The 15,952-nt window shown below is 31.8% G+C and overlaps 3 protein-coding genes and 1 non-coding gene across 7 annotated transcripts; all 4 read right to left on the reverse strand.

Moving 5' to 3' along the window:
• Positions 1 to 504: 504 nt before the first annotated feature.
• LOC124833175 (nudix hydrolase 15, mitochondrial-like) lies at positions 505 to 2,629 on the reverse strand. Of its 2 annotated transcripts, none has more exons than XM_088116812.1 (4): positions 2,376 to 2,629; positions 2,152 to 2,297; positions 1,070 to 1,189; positions 505 to 954 (listed from the first exon to the last, which is right to left on the reverse strand). In XM_088116812.1, exons 1-4 carry the CDS (start codon positions 2,581 to 2,583, stop codon positions 712 to 714), a joined length of 717 nt encoding a protein of 238 aa, XP_087972938.1. In that variant the 5' UTR covers positions 2,584 to 2,629; the 3' UTR covers positions 505 to 711. The 2 variants fall into 2 exon arrangements, with proteins under 2 accessions (XP_087972938.1, XP_047163534.1); XM_047307578.2 differs by having other exon boundaries at positions 2,152 to 2,294; positions 2,376 to 2,624.
• A 1,534-nt stretch (positions 2,630 to 4,163) lies between these two features.
• LOC124833207 (nudix hydrolase 15, mitochondrial-like) lies at positions 4,164 to 5,772 on the reverse strand. The gene is made up of 4 exons (XM_047307623.2): positions 5,305 to 5,772; positions 4,918 to 5,060; positions 4,611 to 4,730; positions 4,164 to 4,538 (listed from the first exon to the last, which is right to left on the reverse strand). The coding sequence occupies exons 1-4, from the start codon at positions 5,588 to 5,590 to the stop codon at positions 4,335 to 4,337; spliced, it is 753 nt and encodes a 250-aa protein (XP_047163579.1). The 5' UTR covers positions 5,591 to 5,772; the 3' UTR covers positions 4,164 to 4,334.
• A 4,838-nt stretch (positions 5,773 to 10,610) lies between these two features.
• IQD9 (IQ-domain 9) lies at positions 10,611 to 14,893 on the reverse strand. 3 transcript variants are annotated; one of them, XM_088091838.1, is made up of 6 exons: positions 14,693 to 14,893; positions 13,911 to 14,024; positions 13,035 to 13,202; positions 12,050 to 12,277; positions 11,420 to 11,533; positions 10,611 to 11,329 (listed from the first exon to the last, which is right to left on the reverse strand). In XM_088091838.1, the coding sequence occupies exons 1-6, from the start codon at positions 14,891 to 14,893 to the stop codon at positions 10,994 to 10,996; spliced, it is 1,161 nt and encodes a 386-aa protein (XP_087947964.1). In that variant the 3' UTR covers positions 10,611 to 10,993. The 3 variants fall into 3 exon arrangements, with proteins under 3 accessions (XP_087947964.1, XP_047163603.1, XP_047163604.1); XM_047307647.2 differs by having other exon boundaries at positions 14,697 to 14,830; XM_047307648.2 differs by lacking the exon at positions 14,693 to 14,893 and adding an exon at positions 14,589 to 14,662.
• A 638-nt stretch (positions 14,894 to 15,531) lies between these two features.
• Positions 15,532 to 15,605, reverse strand: TRNAI-UAU (transfer RNA isoleucine (anticodon UAU)). Its single transcript has one exon. It is a non-coding gene; the product is annotated as a tRNA-Ile (tRNA).
• Between the last annotated feature and the right edge of the window lie 347 nt (positions 15,606 to 15,952).

Consider the following 15,952-nt stretch of genomic DNA (forward strand, 5'->3'; position numbering starts at 1 on the left):
GCAGAACCTAAATGAACAGCTTCTGCATTTACTTGATTGATGGACGTGGTTTTACTGAATGAGGTGAGTATAAAATGGGCTCGCTAATAAACTAATTAAAACCTAGAACTGGTTGCTTCCGTGTTAACTAAAATCCATGTCTTTAACCCAATTCTACAAATTTTTACAAGAAAATTCTATATATATATATAAAAGACGCTCAACACATTCCACAATCCACATTAGTTGCGTGAACAATTTGCTATAATGCAGACTGACGCAACATTGAAAACCAGAAGAAAGAAACTACACAAGGCTAACCAACTTTTTCTTTTTTTCCACTTTATAATATAAACTGAGTAGTCGTCATAAAATACAATTGTCACTGATTTGTAAATACAATTAATTACATATCCAAGTTTCCTTTAGTGTGTGTAAGATTAATATCCGAACCATGGTCCAACTATATGCATAAATTCACTATGCTTTAGAAAAACATGCGATGTATATAAACTGGCTAAAAAATTCCCAATGAAACATATTATTAAGCATCCATCTAACACACATATCAGTCGTTACTATACGAACCTAATAGAAGAGACAAGTAAGAGTTAAAAACAACAATAATTTCTCCATAAACTAAAATTAACTCATGAGTGGGATAAAAGATAGATTTCAGAGAAGTTAATATGAAATAACTTCTAAATATTAATTTATTTATGCATAAGTTCCTTATTTGGAATTAGAAATATTCTTCAGCATGAGTTTGTCACCTTCAGTCATCCCTCCCCATATTGTAGGCCTCTGTTCTAGAAAATCAGGGAACCGCTGAAGTAGAAGAGTAGCCGTTCCAATTAAGATTGAAGCAGTTATAGCCCATATCACATACTTCTTGTTCCCAAACTCATAATCAAAATAATGCAAAAGATACTTCTCCTCCATCCATTCTCTTTCTTCAGCTCTTCTGTTATCATTCTGCATTAAACCATGATGTCAGAAATTAAGTTCATTTGCCTTTATGCCAGAACGTGCCCCAAATTTTCCAACCGTAAAAATAAGTATATAAAAGAACAGTTACAGTAGAACAAACCTTGAGGAACATCTCCAATGGAACATCAAATATTTCTTCTACTTCAGCTGAATTTAAAATTGGTGAAAATGCATCCTTGTCGGACAGTACTCCAAGCACAGGTACTATGGTTACACCATACTGTACTTAAAAACTGCTTTGTAAGGGTAATGAATTATGCAAAAATCTAAGGTTCAAAGGTATTTTCAATTACTTAAAATAATTAATGTGTGCCTCTAAATCTGGATTGTGTGTTTGCCAATACTGTAAAAAAAAAACTAACTAGATTTCTTTATTTATGTGGACACTTGGATAAATTTGAGTATTCAGGAGAAGAAAATAGAATGAATTAAAAATGTAAAGTCGAATCAAACTTCTCACATTAAAACCAACTAATTCATCTCAACTTTTTAAAAAGCTATCTCATCTATTTTTTTCGCCAGGACTTACAAATTAATACAAACTCTGCATTCATGCTTGAAAAAGTCTCAATAATAGAGTGTTATAATTGAAGATATCCCATAGGGTAAAAGTCAACCAAACTGGGCATAATTGAAGAAGCTTTAACCTTAGTAAGGTCCATCTGATATTAGCTCGGCAGATAATAATTCGATACAAACGCAAGTCTTAGGGAATATAGTAGCACTATACTACAAAATAGTAAAATAATAGCATACTCTAGAATTGCAGGACTTAACTCATCTGATTAGGAATCTTGGGTTTAAAGGAAGCAAGTTTTTCCCAGAATTAAAACCCTGAATCCAACAAGGTTGGAACTTGGGGGCAGGAAGGTGGTTAATAACCTGAATCTAAGAAATGGATCGACACAATTGGATTGAAATATCTACTGATAAACTACATTCCATGTTTTTGAAACATTTCATTACTCATACGATGCCATAGTCACAAATTGTCTCTGCACCTAAAAACATTTAATTACATGTCATTTTCAATTTTGCTTAATCCAGAAAGATATTATTTTTAATTTTTGTCCTTTAACTGGCGATTAAAAATGATGTGTCAGAGTATGATAACCTAAACCGAAGCAAATGAAGTTAGATGCAATGGAAGATGAAAAAAATGAAAAGCAGAGAGAAATATACCCTTGTATGCCAGGGTTGGAGAGGAGTAATGACAGAAACAAGAGAAGGGTCCAAGCCAATTTCCTCTTTGGCCTCTCTTAACGCTGTTTGTACATCGTCAGCATCACCTTCTTCCCTCTTGCCACCTGGCAAAGCCACTTCACCTGCTGATATTACAGTGAGGTAAAACTCGAAATGGAATAGAAAAACAGAACAACATCGATTGCAAAGAGTGAAGGAAAGACCGGAGTGGGTTGAGAGAGAGGAAGAGCGCTTGGTGAGGATCACTCGCAGACTTCCATCGCCGCCTTCGAAGACACATATCAGAACCGCCGCTCTCTTCTTCAAAACGATGGGTTTATCCAAAATGTCGGGGTTCGTCGGCGCGGAATACGAACATTGGATGTGATTAATCAAAGCCTGTAATCTGGAAGAAGCTCTCTTTGAACTCATTCTCCTCTTCCCTCCCACCTCTGTTTCACAATTATAATAGTAACACCTTTTATGATAACAAAGAAACCTGTTATAACCAAATTAATTAAAAAATAATTACAATTTATACTACAATTAAAAAAATTATACATTAAAAAAAGTTTAAAAACTAAAATATAATTAACCTTGTAATAGATAAATATTAACAGTTATGGGAATTTTTGAGCAGAAGTATATCCAAATGCAATCTTCTCAAGTCCCCACACATCTTGAACTAAAGTCCATAAAAGTTTTCCACATAATGTGATGTTTGTAGAAGTAGTGTAAAAGCTAGAGAGAGAATACACTTAAATGAATATAACCTTTATATTTATTTACAGACTGTGATAAAATGGGTGATGATGCATGAAAAGGACTCTATAGATAAATAACAATAGAAATTTGTTGTGTCTGTATGCACTGTGGTTGGTGTCTTGTAAAATGCTTTTGACGAGTTGGCAGTTCATTCTGATTTGATTACGTGACCCTATTGAATTAATTTGTCATTATATATTTAAAGTTGATATTGATACATTTAAATTTTGTTAATTCTTTTTGCCTTATTTTGATATTGATAGCAATTATATCATCTAATCTTAATGGAGAGGATGCAATAGAGTAATATATTTTAGGATATAGTTTACATCCCAATTTAATTAACTTTTTACGTTTTATAATTATTTTAATTATTATTTATAAACTTTAAATATCATACAATTAACAAAACAAATATAAATATTAGTTAATTGTATGACAAGTGAAATAAATACCAAATATAAATTTTAAATTAATATGTGTGACATCCGGACACTGATGAGGGCGGAGAGTGATCGCTGGTGCAAGAGACACGAAGTGCAAGGGGCACTGACAAGGAGCGACTCTTGGCAGGCTTTCCGTGGAAGGAGCACATGGACAAATCGAACATACACCAGAAAAAGAGGAATCTAGAGACTGTATAGGTATGGGACTATACAGTTGAATGATAGCTTAAACGGATTGATTTGGCTACTCATATCACCAGAAAATGCATTTGCTCTTTGGTAGCCTAACCCATAAGAACTTCATGGTTAAGAGTGCTTAGTCTGGAATAATTTGACAATATGCATCCAATAAAAAGTACATCATTTCGAGATATTAGCTTTAAACTCAGGACATGTGGGTAGTTATAAATTCTTAAATAGTTGTATTTATTTAAAATGATTATAAAATTGCATGAGAATTTTATGATTGTGAAATAAAAAATTGTTAATTTTAAATATCTTATAATTTAGAAAAGTAAAATGATGGAGACTCCAAATGTAAATAAAAATATATTTTTTAATTTTATAATATTTAAAGTCTTAAATAATAAATTTAATTAAATTAAGATGCAAACTAATTACTAAAATATTACTCCAATTTAAATTAATCAATATAAGTTTTTCTTTTTATTATGTGATAATGGAGCGAAATACTAAAATTTCAGTCTCTCGTACATTATGAGTTTCAAAATTCATTTATTGATTTTCATTTAACTTAATAGCTTTCAATAAAAAAAAATGCTAGATATTCTGCTGAACAAGTTTTACTGAGTAAATGTTTGTAAATATTCTTGATGCATTCTTTGAAGTAAACAATTGTAACTTATTGATGGCATTCTGCAAGTGTTGGGATACATTTAAAGAGTTAATCTGGAAATGTGTAGTAGTGATGGGTGAACAATTGTTAAGAGGTAAATTGAGTGCGTTACAGAGTTAAATGACTTGATGAAGCTTGAATTTAGGATTGTGCTCCATGAAAGCTGGTGGTCGTTGGTACACAACTGATGCTGCCCTTATTAAGATCCCAGCCGTTAAACCCCATATCAGATATTTTTTATGCTCCATTTCGTAGTCAAACAAATGTATCAGATAATTCTCTCCCATCCATTCCATCTTCTCCTCACTCCTATTTTCATCCTGATTCACATCAACTTCTACATCAATACAAAGTAAAACATACATCACACACAAATAAAACTAAGACTCAACCTTGAGGAACATTTCTAAAGGTGCATCAAACACAGCTTCTACTTCCGCAGGATTCAGAACAGCTTTGAATGCCTTTTTGTCATGAAGAATGCCAATCACAGGAACCACTCTCATCAGGTACTACCAAAGGATTAAAAAAAGGGTTAACTTTCACTTAGAGGAAACTTTATCAATAGTTTTAGATTAATCAATGTTCATTTGTGAATCAAGAAATGTATAACCACTCAAGATCATGTGATATGATGCTTCAGAATTCTGCATAATATCAGTTACTCCAACAAGTAGATGTGTGAAAAAGAGTCTATACCTTAGAGAAAAATGGTTCAAGAACAGTAACGACATCGACAAGTTCAGGGTCCAACCCAATTTCCTCCATTGCCTCTCTTTTTGCCGTGTCCTTATCATCCTTGTCACCCTCCTCCGCTTTCCCACCAGGCAAGGCCACTTCACCTGCAAAACAACATGCAATACACACAACCCTCATTACATTCCCTACTGATTCATTCACAGAGCCTAAATATGAAGGGAGGGGGAAAAAGATTTCAAACATGTCATCAAAAATTTAAAAGACACCAAGATCTTTGTTATCACAGCAGAACAACCACATTGCAAATGTAGTTACAATTATATGATAGTAATCTATCATTTTTTTTTAAAAAAAAAGGACAAAGCACTTGTATGAAATTGAACTGACCCGAGTAAGTGGAGAGCATGGAAGAGCGCTTGGTGAGTACCACTCTGAGATCCCCGGCATCTCCTTCATAGATGCAGATCAAAACAGCAGCTCTCTTGTATCTGAATTCTTCTGTGTTTTGAGCCATTGAGGTGGTTGATTCTGAGTAACTCACTTCTGAGACAACCTTGTCTTCCATGATGTCATCCAAAATATCTTCAGGGAATATTGGGGGCTTGTAAAGGCGGAGCCTTTGCGCCAAGTCCAGAAGCCTCTTTGATCCTCCATTGGAGTTTGAACAATCCATGAACTTGGGAGAGAAAAACTATCTTCTCACAATACAAGTCACGAATGGTAATACAAGGCCATACTACAAATATATCATGTCGTAGTGATATTTGAACTAGTAGAAGTTAATGAAAATGGGGTAGATGGTAGAATGGTACAGGTTCTATGATTGAATGATGTGAAGGAATACCTGTTTTTGGCAACAAATATTAATGTCCTTGAAACCATATGAATGGCTGCATCTTTCTGGTCCTACTCCTACCACATTAACCATCTTCATTCTTTATCTCTAACAACCAACATTGAATAACTTGTCTCTCCAGTTTCCTGTCAAAAATACAGGTTCATGTTTATGTTTATGTTTTCCTGCACTAATTGGGATACAATGCATATATCTCACACCGCGACATGTTTCTATATTTAACATACTTATACGGTTATCGTAGTTTTATTAGATATAAAGGCTTTGAAAGATTAGACACTTCACTGACCTGTATTAGATACTGATATGTTTAGGCTTTAAATAAATGATTATTTTGTAAAGTTCTATCAGATTTTCTATTAAGATTTTCAATGAATGTGTGTTTAACGTTGTAATTGTCGGAATCTAACGTCTCGCATTGGTACAAAAACACTGCGTAGTGTTTTTCGGTCTTTGAGATTCGAGGTCGACGCTACATCGGCAAACATTAACGTCGAAGTCGAATTTTAATCAATTCTTTTTGTTTTTTTTAAATTAATTGTGATCATTACGACATTCTGAAAAGTAAAACTAACAAATTTCAGTTTTTTGGTATTTTATAAAGCATGAATTATGAACTAGTGTAGTATTAACAACAAACAACAATAATAAACAACACACACAAGTTCAATCAAACTAACAACAACAAACAGGTTCAACCAAACAACAACAACAAACAAGTTCAACAAAAAAATAAACAAGTTCAACAAATAAGTTCTTCAAAACGAAAACAAAAACTAACTTTCTAAAGGTGAGTTCGTCGAAATAAAATGTTATCAAGAGAAAACAAAATGCGCCTATGAAGAACAAGAACACTAAGAAAAATCGATCAAAAAAACAAAAGTAATACCTAAAGTAGTTAATCAATATGCATTTGTAACAAATGAAAGAAATATTATATGTGATGGTGATCGTCAAACTTCTTTCCAGAAAAGAAAAGTTTGAAAAGAGGGTCTAAGATAAAGTGAATGAATTTTCAATCTTTCGCTCAAATTTTTATTAAATTCACTAATATTTTAATATCTGACGTTTTCACAAAATTTATCCAATATAACAAATTCAAGTCCAATTATAATTTTAAACGAACTCTAATAATTGCATTTATTTATCAAGATGTCACTTACATTTTTAAGGTTCAGTGGTTAAAGACATGACGTTATTTTTACACTAATGAATTTAATAGATAAATACGTAATGAGGTAAGAAGGAGTTAAGGCAAGTGCAATTTTTGAGGGAGAAAGTGTGTGTGAAAGTATGTTAAGCTTGGCCCTTTTCAGGCAATGAAAGATCAGAAATGGAAAAATGTTTAATGCAATGAATTGACAGGTGGTGAAGGAATTTGAAATGTAGTGAATATTTATTGATCTTGTTAGGTATTAAGATTATATTGTTCCTCTTTGGTACTGTCTCGCATCAAGGGTCAGTTACGAGTCCATATCCAAAATGCCGGTTTTTAATGCAGATCTCTCAGGATTTCATTTCATTATTTTACCACTTATCCAAATTTTATTTAATCACTAATTATTTCTAATGTACTGTGTCAGTCTTTCAACAATTGAACCACCAAATTAAATGGGATTCCATTCTTTAAATAGGAAATGTGTGGTTGGAAGAACTTCTTTATTTCAATTTCCTTTTTGCTTGGACACATTTTGTCTAAGTACTTAATGAGAATGGTTAGAAGATATATATAAATTAAACTTAATTTCGTGTATAATTTTCTTAAAAAAAGTTTGACCACCTTGCAATTGTTTTTTAAAATATTTTTCTATAATGTTAAATGACTTACTACTATTTAGCACATAAACTTAGATACCTATGTGTATATTTTTAAAATTATAGAATAAAACTTGGATGAGGAACCACAAAAAGTGAGTTAAACTGTGCATAAAAGGTCTACTTGAATCTAACTACCACGTGAGTATATTGGATTATACTAATTAGAGATATTTTAAGTGAGAGAATACTTTAATTAGATATATATTTGTAGTAAAAAAAAAGATAATAAATATGTTTGTAGTGTTTAAACATCAAAATTTATTTATGTCTCAAATTTTGAAACATTTTAATACATAAACTTTAAAAAAAATAGACATAATCATTTTTTATTGAGTAATTTTAATTATTTTTACGTGTTAAATAGTGTTCTAGATTAATAAAATTATGTATACGTATTAAACATAAATATAAAATATTATTTGACATATTAAATAAATTTAACAAAATTAGATCATAATAACTAATCAAATTGTATCAAAATTATTTTAATTTCACGGCAAAGTTTGAAATTAGAAACATACTTTACTCAAATTAATTCGTTTTCAATTAGAAATTACAATAATTAATTAATTTGTCACCGTGTAAATCATATTTAGTAGTTATTTTAATTTGAATTTAACCCTTGAATTCAATTGTCATTTCGATTTGTTTCTCTTGTTTTAATTTTGTTCAATTAGTAATAATTTAAAAAATAAGATGTAGAGTCTATTTGAAAGAATGATATTACTTTAAGATACTCTCTGTACATGTGATTTTTGTGTATATGAAAAACAAATTAACTTCATTGTATTTGTTACTATAAAAATAATAGATAAAAACTACCATAAAAGTTATTTATAAAAAAAAATACTATTTTTAATATAATTTCATAAGCATGAGTTATTTAAAATTTTAAAAAAATATATTAAACGTGAATTCCTAAATTAAAATAATATTTTTCATTCACAAACAACACTCGTGACTAGGGATGGCAACGGATCGGGTCGGGTACGGATAGTGCCTACCCGCAACGCGACCCGACAAAAAAAAAATCCACCCGTTACCCGACCCGCTACCCGCACGGATATCCGCTTAAAAAATATCCGCAGATATTTTAAAACCCGCGGATATCCGTGGATACCCGTGGATATCCCATAAATATTTAAAAAAAATATATTTTTATAAAATATTATAATAAAATTTAAATAAAATTACAAAAAATATATAAAATATAATATATATTAAATTAAATATAAATTAAAATTTAATTTTAATTATATTTAACTTTATAAAATATAAATTAATGTTAATTTTAATTAAATTTAACTTAATAAAATATAAATTAAATTTTTATTTTTATTTTTTGCGGGTAGCGGATATCCGTGGATACGGATAGTATAATACCCGCACCCGACCCGTTTATAAGCGGGTATTAAAAAACCCGCTACCCGCAACCCGCGGATAGTAAATATCCGCAGGTACCAACTATCCGTCGCGGATTTTTTTGCCATCCCTACTCGTGACACATGTTATGAGTATTAATACCGAGCAAAAATGTGTTCGTGTGATCTGCTAGTTGCACCAATAAACTTTGCCGTATGAAACGGGCCATAAAATAATAAAATTTCGAAAACTAAAAGAAACAGAAAAAAACCTTTCGGAGGGGAGAAGGATTACTGGGCCCTGGGCTATTGCCTGCTCGGCCCTATGGCTCTAAGATTAGCTTAAGTCTTTGTATTTTTTTCATGATTTTATAAAACAACCACTTTAATCTATAATATTGAAAAAATCCACTAACATTCGTTTCTATAATTTGAAATTTGAGTATTTTATGTAAAGTTTATATTAAATCTTATTTCTTTTAAAAACAAATTTGCCATACCACTGGAATTGTGAGTACTTTATCCAAAAAATAATTGAAATCGTTTTAATTTAAAAAAATACAATTTAAATAATTACATTCTTCAGGTATTTTAAACTCTAAAAAGATTGAAAATTTTCCATTTAAACACTAAACTTTGTTCGGATTGAAAGAGTGAGTCGTCCAAAATAATTATAATAAATAATCATATTTGACAGTGAGATTAATATATTTTAGGGATAGGGATACTTTTTAGAGTGTTTTGAAAGCTGTTTTAACAAAAAGAAACATTTAAGAGTAGTTTGAGAGAAGATTATTGGTAAGATTGAGTGAGGAAGTAGGTGATGAGAATTATCAACCATAATTAATTCATCACCTTCGCCTACTCCAGCTAATTAGGTACTCTTTCCAACCACCACTATCATGGAGGCGTTGTTCTGCAATTATTTTCGACCCTCCATTACTATATCTCTATTTAATCTTATTTTAAATTAACAATTACTTATTTTATCACCTTCTCAGACAATTTCAAAAACTACCCATTTCTCTAAAATAAATTAACCAGACATAACATGCGTGATTAATTACACTCTTGCGGTTCCAAAATTATAGTTATTTTATAAATTCAAAATAACATTTATAATGCCTTTTCAATTATATTAATATGTATATTAAAATGAATTTTGAAAAACTATTACTTTAAATTATGATATTTTAGTCATATTACAATCTTAATGATTAATGTTTTCTTAACGATGGTGTGCTAATGTAAAGCAACTAATGCCTCCAAAATAAAGTACAAACAAAATTAGAAGTAATGTTTGGTGGACTTACATATAAACAAGTTTTGATTTCCTAAACTCTATTTAATATTATTGTTTCAAAAATATTTTTATCTTCAAACCTAATCACCATTGTCAATGTTTGATATTAATTTATTAAAGGTACCACCACCTTATTGAACAAAAACAATTATATTCATGATCAATGTGAAAATATTTAATCTTGCTTATAATTGAGCCCGGTAGTAATATAGCATTGGAAAAAGGATAGTAAGTACCATGGAAAAAATATAAGATGTGTCTGTGTGTATTAGTTCTGTAACATATAAGTATAAATGGAACAGAAACAGTAGCAAGTTGCATAAGCCATATGAAAATGGTAATCATAAACCAAGCGGAAGTCAAACAGCATGATCACATATTGGAAATTTTCTATAACAACATAAAAGGAAAAAGAATAGATATATTGTTCTATCTACAATCTGTCTCTTCGTTGAATATACAAGGTTGAAAAGAAGAAATTAAACAGAAGCAATCAACAAATCACACCCACAACAGGTCTGTTGACACATTCTCTGCAGTGGTTTGAATTTCTGTCACACTCGTATGCACAATTGGAAGCAATCCAATAAATAAATAAGTTGGCTTTCTGGTTTACCTTTTATGGATTGTAACCAATTTAAAATCAATTTGACTCAGTTCCACTCAAGTTATCAAAAAAGCTTGATACTTAAAAATTGTGCTTTATCTTTGCCACCATGTCAAGAACAAATTGCTCATTCATTGCACTCCTTGAACCACAGTTTTCTCCGCAGTCGGTGGATAAGACAATCTCCTAGCTTTTGAATTGCCTTTTGCATTGGCAGAAGGAGGAGTCCCTTTTGCAATGGCTAAAGAAGGTTTAACTGATACAGGAGTTTTTGGTGGTGTGTTCTTATCCTTATGAACCTTACTTGGCTGCTTATGTTGAGTTTTCTCTGGGGTGACAGATAAGCCGGAGATGCGGCTTTCCCAAGGCCGAGCAGCAACCCACCGTTCCTTCCAGCTCCAACCCCAATTAGCCTTGCTAAGTTCATAACTACCTAGCAGTTGGCTCTGACTAGAGTTGGCCCTCCACTGATATGTGATTCATAGTATATGCATGTCATTATCAGTTGGATAAGGGAATAAAAGATATTGAGACATTCCCAAGACTCAGAAACCTACCTGATGGGAAAAGGCATATGCCATGGCTCTTTCGCGCTTAACTGCTGCTTCTTCCCTCTGATGTATCTTTCCAAGGATTTCCTCCATGGTTGCAGGACCACCAGACCATTCAACCTGTAATTTATGCTATCTAGTGCTCAGAACAAGACTGACTGAATTAAGTTCAAATAATATTATGTATCTAGTGAAATATTTGTCCAGTGTAAACTTGATGGTAATGTTAAGTAATGTTCTATAAATATTTCACTTTGCAATTTAACTTAAAGCAAAAAGTGCATACAGAAGGCAACACTCGAGGAAGAGAAAAAATTTCCCAGAAAAGTAGAGACACAACTAATAATTTCTCAGCACTATGAAATAATCGAGATAGCTAAAATACGTCAACAGGCTCTTCATCAAATAAACAGATAAAAATTCAGATTCAGTTAGTGGTAGCATTGGAAGTAGATATGACATTTTTTAACCAACATGATGTGACAGTTGACGGGTAACTTTTCACTTAAACATGGTGTTAGAAGATCGATCTAAGCTCTGTGGGTACGAGAAACTTTTAGGTTCACAAAAATGGCTTTTTAAAAAAAAATTAAGATTGAAACAAACTTAAGAAAATGACGGCAAGTTAAAGATTACCTCCAGATCATGAAGCTTTGCTTCCAGTTTTAGTTGAGACTCTAGTTTCTTCCTCCTGATCCTGTCTTCTGTTACCATACATATTCGACGATCTCTGATCTCGGCTTGAATCTTGCTCCATGAGTGAAGGTATGTTATAGCTGTACTGGCTTGCTTTTTAACAGAGAAACCCTCTGTTAAGATCTTCAGTTTTGAAAATCCTTTCACGCGCCGTAAAGCCTTTCTAGCCTGGACAGTTTAAAAGTCAGAGTTGCAAAATAAACACTAGTCAAATATACTAACACATGTTTGAAATATAGTCACAAACCTACATCTGAAATACTCTAATAATAATCATCAGCAAGCACATTAAGACAAAAATCATCAAGAGTTGATTTTAAGAGGATAGTAAAAGATTTACCAATTCATGTTTGTTTTGAAGAATTATATCATGCAGTTATATTTTATGAAAAGGAAAAAGGTGTCAAGACACAGATAAAATGTCACTCTTCGCTCATAAACAATAGGAGAATCTACAAAATCCAATTTGCACGGAACAATATGAAAAGAAATTAATCTCCGATGTAACAAACATTTTAGTTTTTGTGAAAGCGTGAAAAAGGGTCCATTGAACCCTTGCCATCCTAACGTATTCATTAAATTCTTTAGCACTTAATTCATCAAATTAAGAACACAGCAGATTTGATTTAATGACATTTTGCAATGTCCTTCACATCATGCAATGCAGTAGATATAGCTTGAATGATACCACTAGTGTGGGCAATCATTGTGATTTAATTCCACAGTATTATGTACACTCTGCAATATTTTTGTTTTTCTGTAAACAAAAACTCAGTAATCATACACCCCTTTGATGTTCTCAGAAATCTGGCATACAAGAAATACAATAACGGTACACTAGTACATAAGCATCGACAATGGAAAAAAGAAACAATATATACAGAAGTATGATTACTAAAGATGCAAATTTTTCAACTGAACAAACCTTATAAGCTCGGAATGCAGTCTGGATCCTTGTTGCAGCAATAGTTTCAACTGACACCCCAGCTGAGACAAGGTTTTCACTTTTAATACCATTTGCTAAATCACTAGACTCTTTCCCGGTATAATTGTTTGACTTTGATGCATTTAGTTTCTCTTGAGCTAAGATACCCTGTCCCAAAATGTGGGCAGACAGATAGAAATATTCTGGTTACAATGGTTCATGGAAAATATCTTGAAATACTTGATAACAAAAATGGAATTTCTACAGCCTAACGTAAACAAAGCAATTAAGTTTTTGTAAACAACATTACTGTACATCATACGCATGATCATTCCAAACTCAGATAAAATACTGTTTAAAAAATAACCACATCAACTTGGAGGTGTGTGTATTGCAGTCAGACCTTATAGTTTATAGAAGGCTTCTAAACTAACTAATTTATAGCAACAAAGTACTGGACAATATGCTACTCATTTAAATCATAGAAAAGGACTTAAGATTCATTTTCGTAACAACTAAATGATAATAATAAGTTATTTTCATAAGCACTCCTAAAGAGTTAAACTTATAAAAGTACTTATATCAAAATAAATCCAAATACGTAAATAAGTTCTTCCAAATAGACCCCGACTGGGTTTAGAGCCAACTTACTACAGTTTTATCCTTTATGAAATGAGAACTGCAATTACAAAAAGGCTTATCTCGATATCATGTGGTAAATAATTTAAGATAAAGGGGCACCAAAACTCATTAATTCAATAGTTTAGGAAAATAACGGAGATACAGAGGTTTAAAATCAACATATTGACATTCTGCAATTTAATCCCTACAAGGATTAGAAAAAAAAGATTGCAAGTGATAGGAAGTACATTGTACCTTTGCTTTCTTTGATCTGCCTTGTTTTGATTTTCTTAAGCTAATTATTGTCTTAAACCAATAGCCTGAACCCATTCTTGATGTGAAGTAACTTATTTCAAAATAAGATAAACCCTGTGAATATATCAAACATTAGCATCTTATCTCACCCTCCATTAATACACATTTAGCATGTTGTTCTTAATTATAAGAGATTCACACAAAACAAACCCGACTAACAAGATAAGCGAAGGCCTTATACAGTTAGATACTTAGACTTCTAAACATTAGTATATATGTAAAAATACACGATTTAGAAGCTTGATAAGGGAATTTCGCGTGTACGTTGTTTGTAATAAAGTCCAATGCATATATTATATTCAACCAGTGAAAGATTATGTCACAAATATAGCATAGTATGGATCGGAACGGAAATCACACTACGATCAGAAAAGCTTACACACAATTCCAGACACTACAAAAAGAAAGCAGTAAATTCCACATATTGAATCTAAATGTAATGAAAATATAAGACATGCTGTACGAATTGTTAAAAAAAGAAAAAGAAAAAAGAACTCTTTTTTGCATTCCCAGAAATAATACGAGCCATGTAAGCGAAACTTACAAGAGAAATAAAAAGAAACTGATAATGTGATATACCAAAAAGAGCACATAAAAAACATAGATCAAGAACTCAACCTCTGGAAAACAAACGGGGAATATGTCCAAAATGAACACTGAAATGGGTTTCCCCGCATGACAAAAAAAGAAAGAAAAATGCAAGTGGGGCGAGACTGACATACGTACCAGAGAAGTTCGAAAGGAGACCCCTTTTGTTTCCTGAAGTGGCAACGGAGCAATGGGGGTTGGGGAAAATGATATATTAGTGTAGAAGTAAAGAGGAAGAAAAGGAGAAAAAGAAGAGAGAGAGAGGGAGCAAAAGAATAAAAGGTGGGTGTGAAATGTGGATTGCCATGGCCCAATACCAGCTTTAATTCTCTCATAACGTATAAGGTGAGTGAAAGATGAATGTAAGTCCAAAAATGAAATAAATATAAAAAAGGAAAAGACTTTATGTATGTGAAAGCGACTACCGACGAATACATGAAGATGATGAGGTGAGGGTAGTCTTGCGCTATTGCCCTATTGCCCTAGACAGGTCCACACAGATATTATTGTAATATGGCATACATAGTTGGTTGGATTTTTCGAGAACTCGACAATGAATCCTAAAATGACACCACAACAAATTCTCCAATGTTTTCATCTTCACGCTTTGCTTTCTTTGCTTTCTTGCCTCTTTTATTCAATTTCTTTTATTACAATTATTTTATCCAGCTATATATATATATATATATATATATATATATATATATATATATATATATATCAAATAAAAATTCAGGAATTCGCTCGCACTACTTGGTGGGATTTATTTTATATTATTGAAGATTATTAGTATATGTATATATGGTAGCGGCAAAACAGATAGACAGAGAGAATTGTTGTGGGATCATCTGGTACAGGCAAGTCTATTAGATCCTTAAATTAAGGCTCCAACGTGGAAGGTTGGCGGCCGTTGGTGAAAAATCAACTCATGCCAGATAGGAACCAAAATTAAAAAACATAAAAAAGAAAAAACTGGTCCCGGCGAGGCTCGAACTCGCGACCTCCGGCTCATAAGACCAGCGCTCTAACCAACTGAGCTACGGGACCATTTTGTTAGCGTGTTTTACAAACAGGAATTTAAAATTAATTAATCTTATCGATTTTTTATTTATTGTGCAAATACTACTTTTACAGTCCAGTCACAATTTTATTTGAATTTTAAGGTCTCATACTTCGTTCGTGTTTTTACTAAAAACTTATATTCTACAATATAAATTTTATACTATTGTTTACATTATTATTTGTTACTTATTCTTGTTAATTATGTTCATATGCATGTCTATTTTTAAAAACACTTTAATGAGAATGAAAAAAAAATATTATCACTGAAAAATATAAATTTTAGTCAAACAAATATTATTTAAATTGTTTTATTAAAAATTGTGATAAAAAAA

This window comes from Vigna umbellata, chromosome 5 (assembly GCF_029865625.1).
Source record: "Vigna umbellata cultivar VRB3 chromosome 5, Vumbellata_1.0, whole genome shotgun sequence".
Classification (NCBI taxonomy): domain Eukaryota; kingdom Viridiplantae; phylum Streptophyta; class Magnoliopsida; order Fabales; family Fabaceae; genus Vigna; species Vigna umbellata.

Coding starts and splice junctions, on each gene's coding strand:
- LOC124833207 (XM_047307623.2), bottom strand. CDS start 5,590: ATGGATTGTTCAAACTCCAATGGAGGATCAAAGAGGCTTCTGGACTTG. Junction 5,061..5,304: donor CATGCTCTCCACTTACTCGG/GTCAGTTCAATT, acceptor GTTGTTTTGCAG/GTGAAGTGGCCTTGCCTGGT. Junction 4,539..4,610: donor CTTTAGAAATGTTCCTCAAG/GTTGAGTCTTAG, acceptor GATGTGAATCAG/GATGAAAATAGGAGTGAGGA.
- LOC124833175 (XM_088116812.1), bottom strand. CDS start 2,583: ATGAGTTCAAAGAGAGCTTCTTCCAGATTACAGGCTTTGATTAATCAC. Junction 2,298..2,375: donor CTCTCTCTCAACCCACTCCG/GTCTTTCCTTCA, acceptor CTGTAATATCAG/CAGGTGAAGTGGCTTTGCCA. Junction 955..1,069: donor CATTGGAGATGTTCCTCAAG/GTTTGTTCTACT, acceptor GGTTTAATGCAG/AATGATAACAGAAGAGCTGA.
- IQD9 (XM_088091838.1), bottom strand. CDS start 14,893: ATGAGAGAATTAAAGCTGGTATTGGGCCATGGCAATCCACATTTCACA. Junction 13,203..13,910: donor GCAGATCAAAGAAAGCAAAG/GTACAATGTACT, acceptor ATTTTGGGACAG/GGTATCTTAGCTCAAGAGAA. Junction 11,330..11,419: donor CATATGCCTTTTCCCATCAG/GTAGGTTTCTGA, acceptor ATCACATATCAG/TGGAGGGCCAACTCTAGTCA.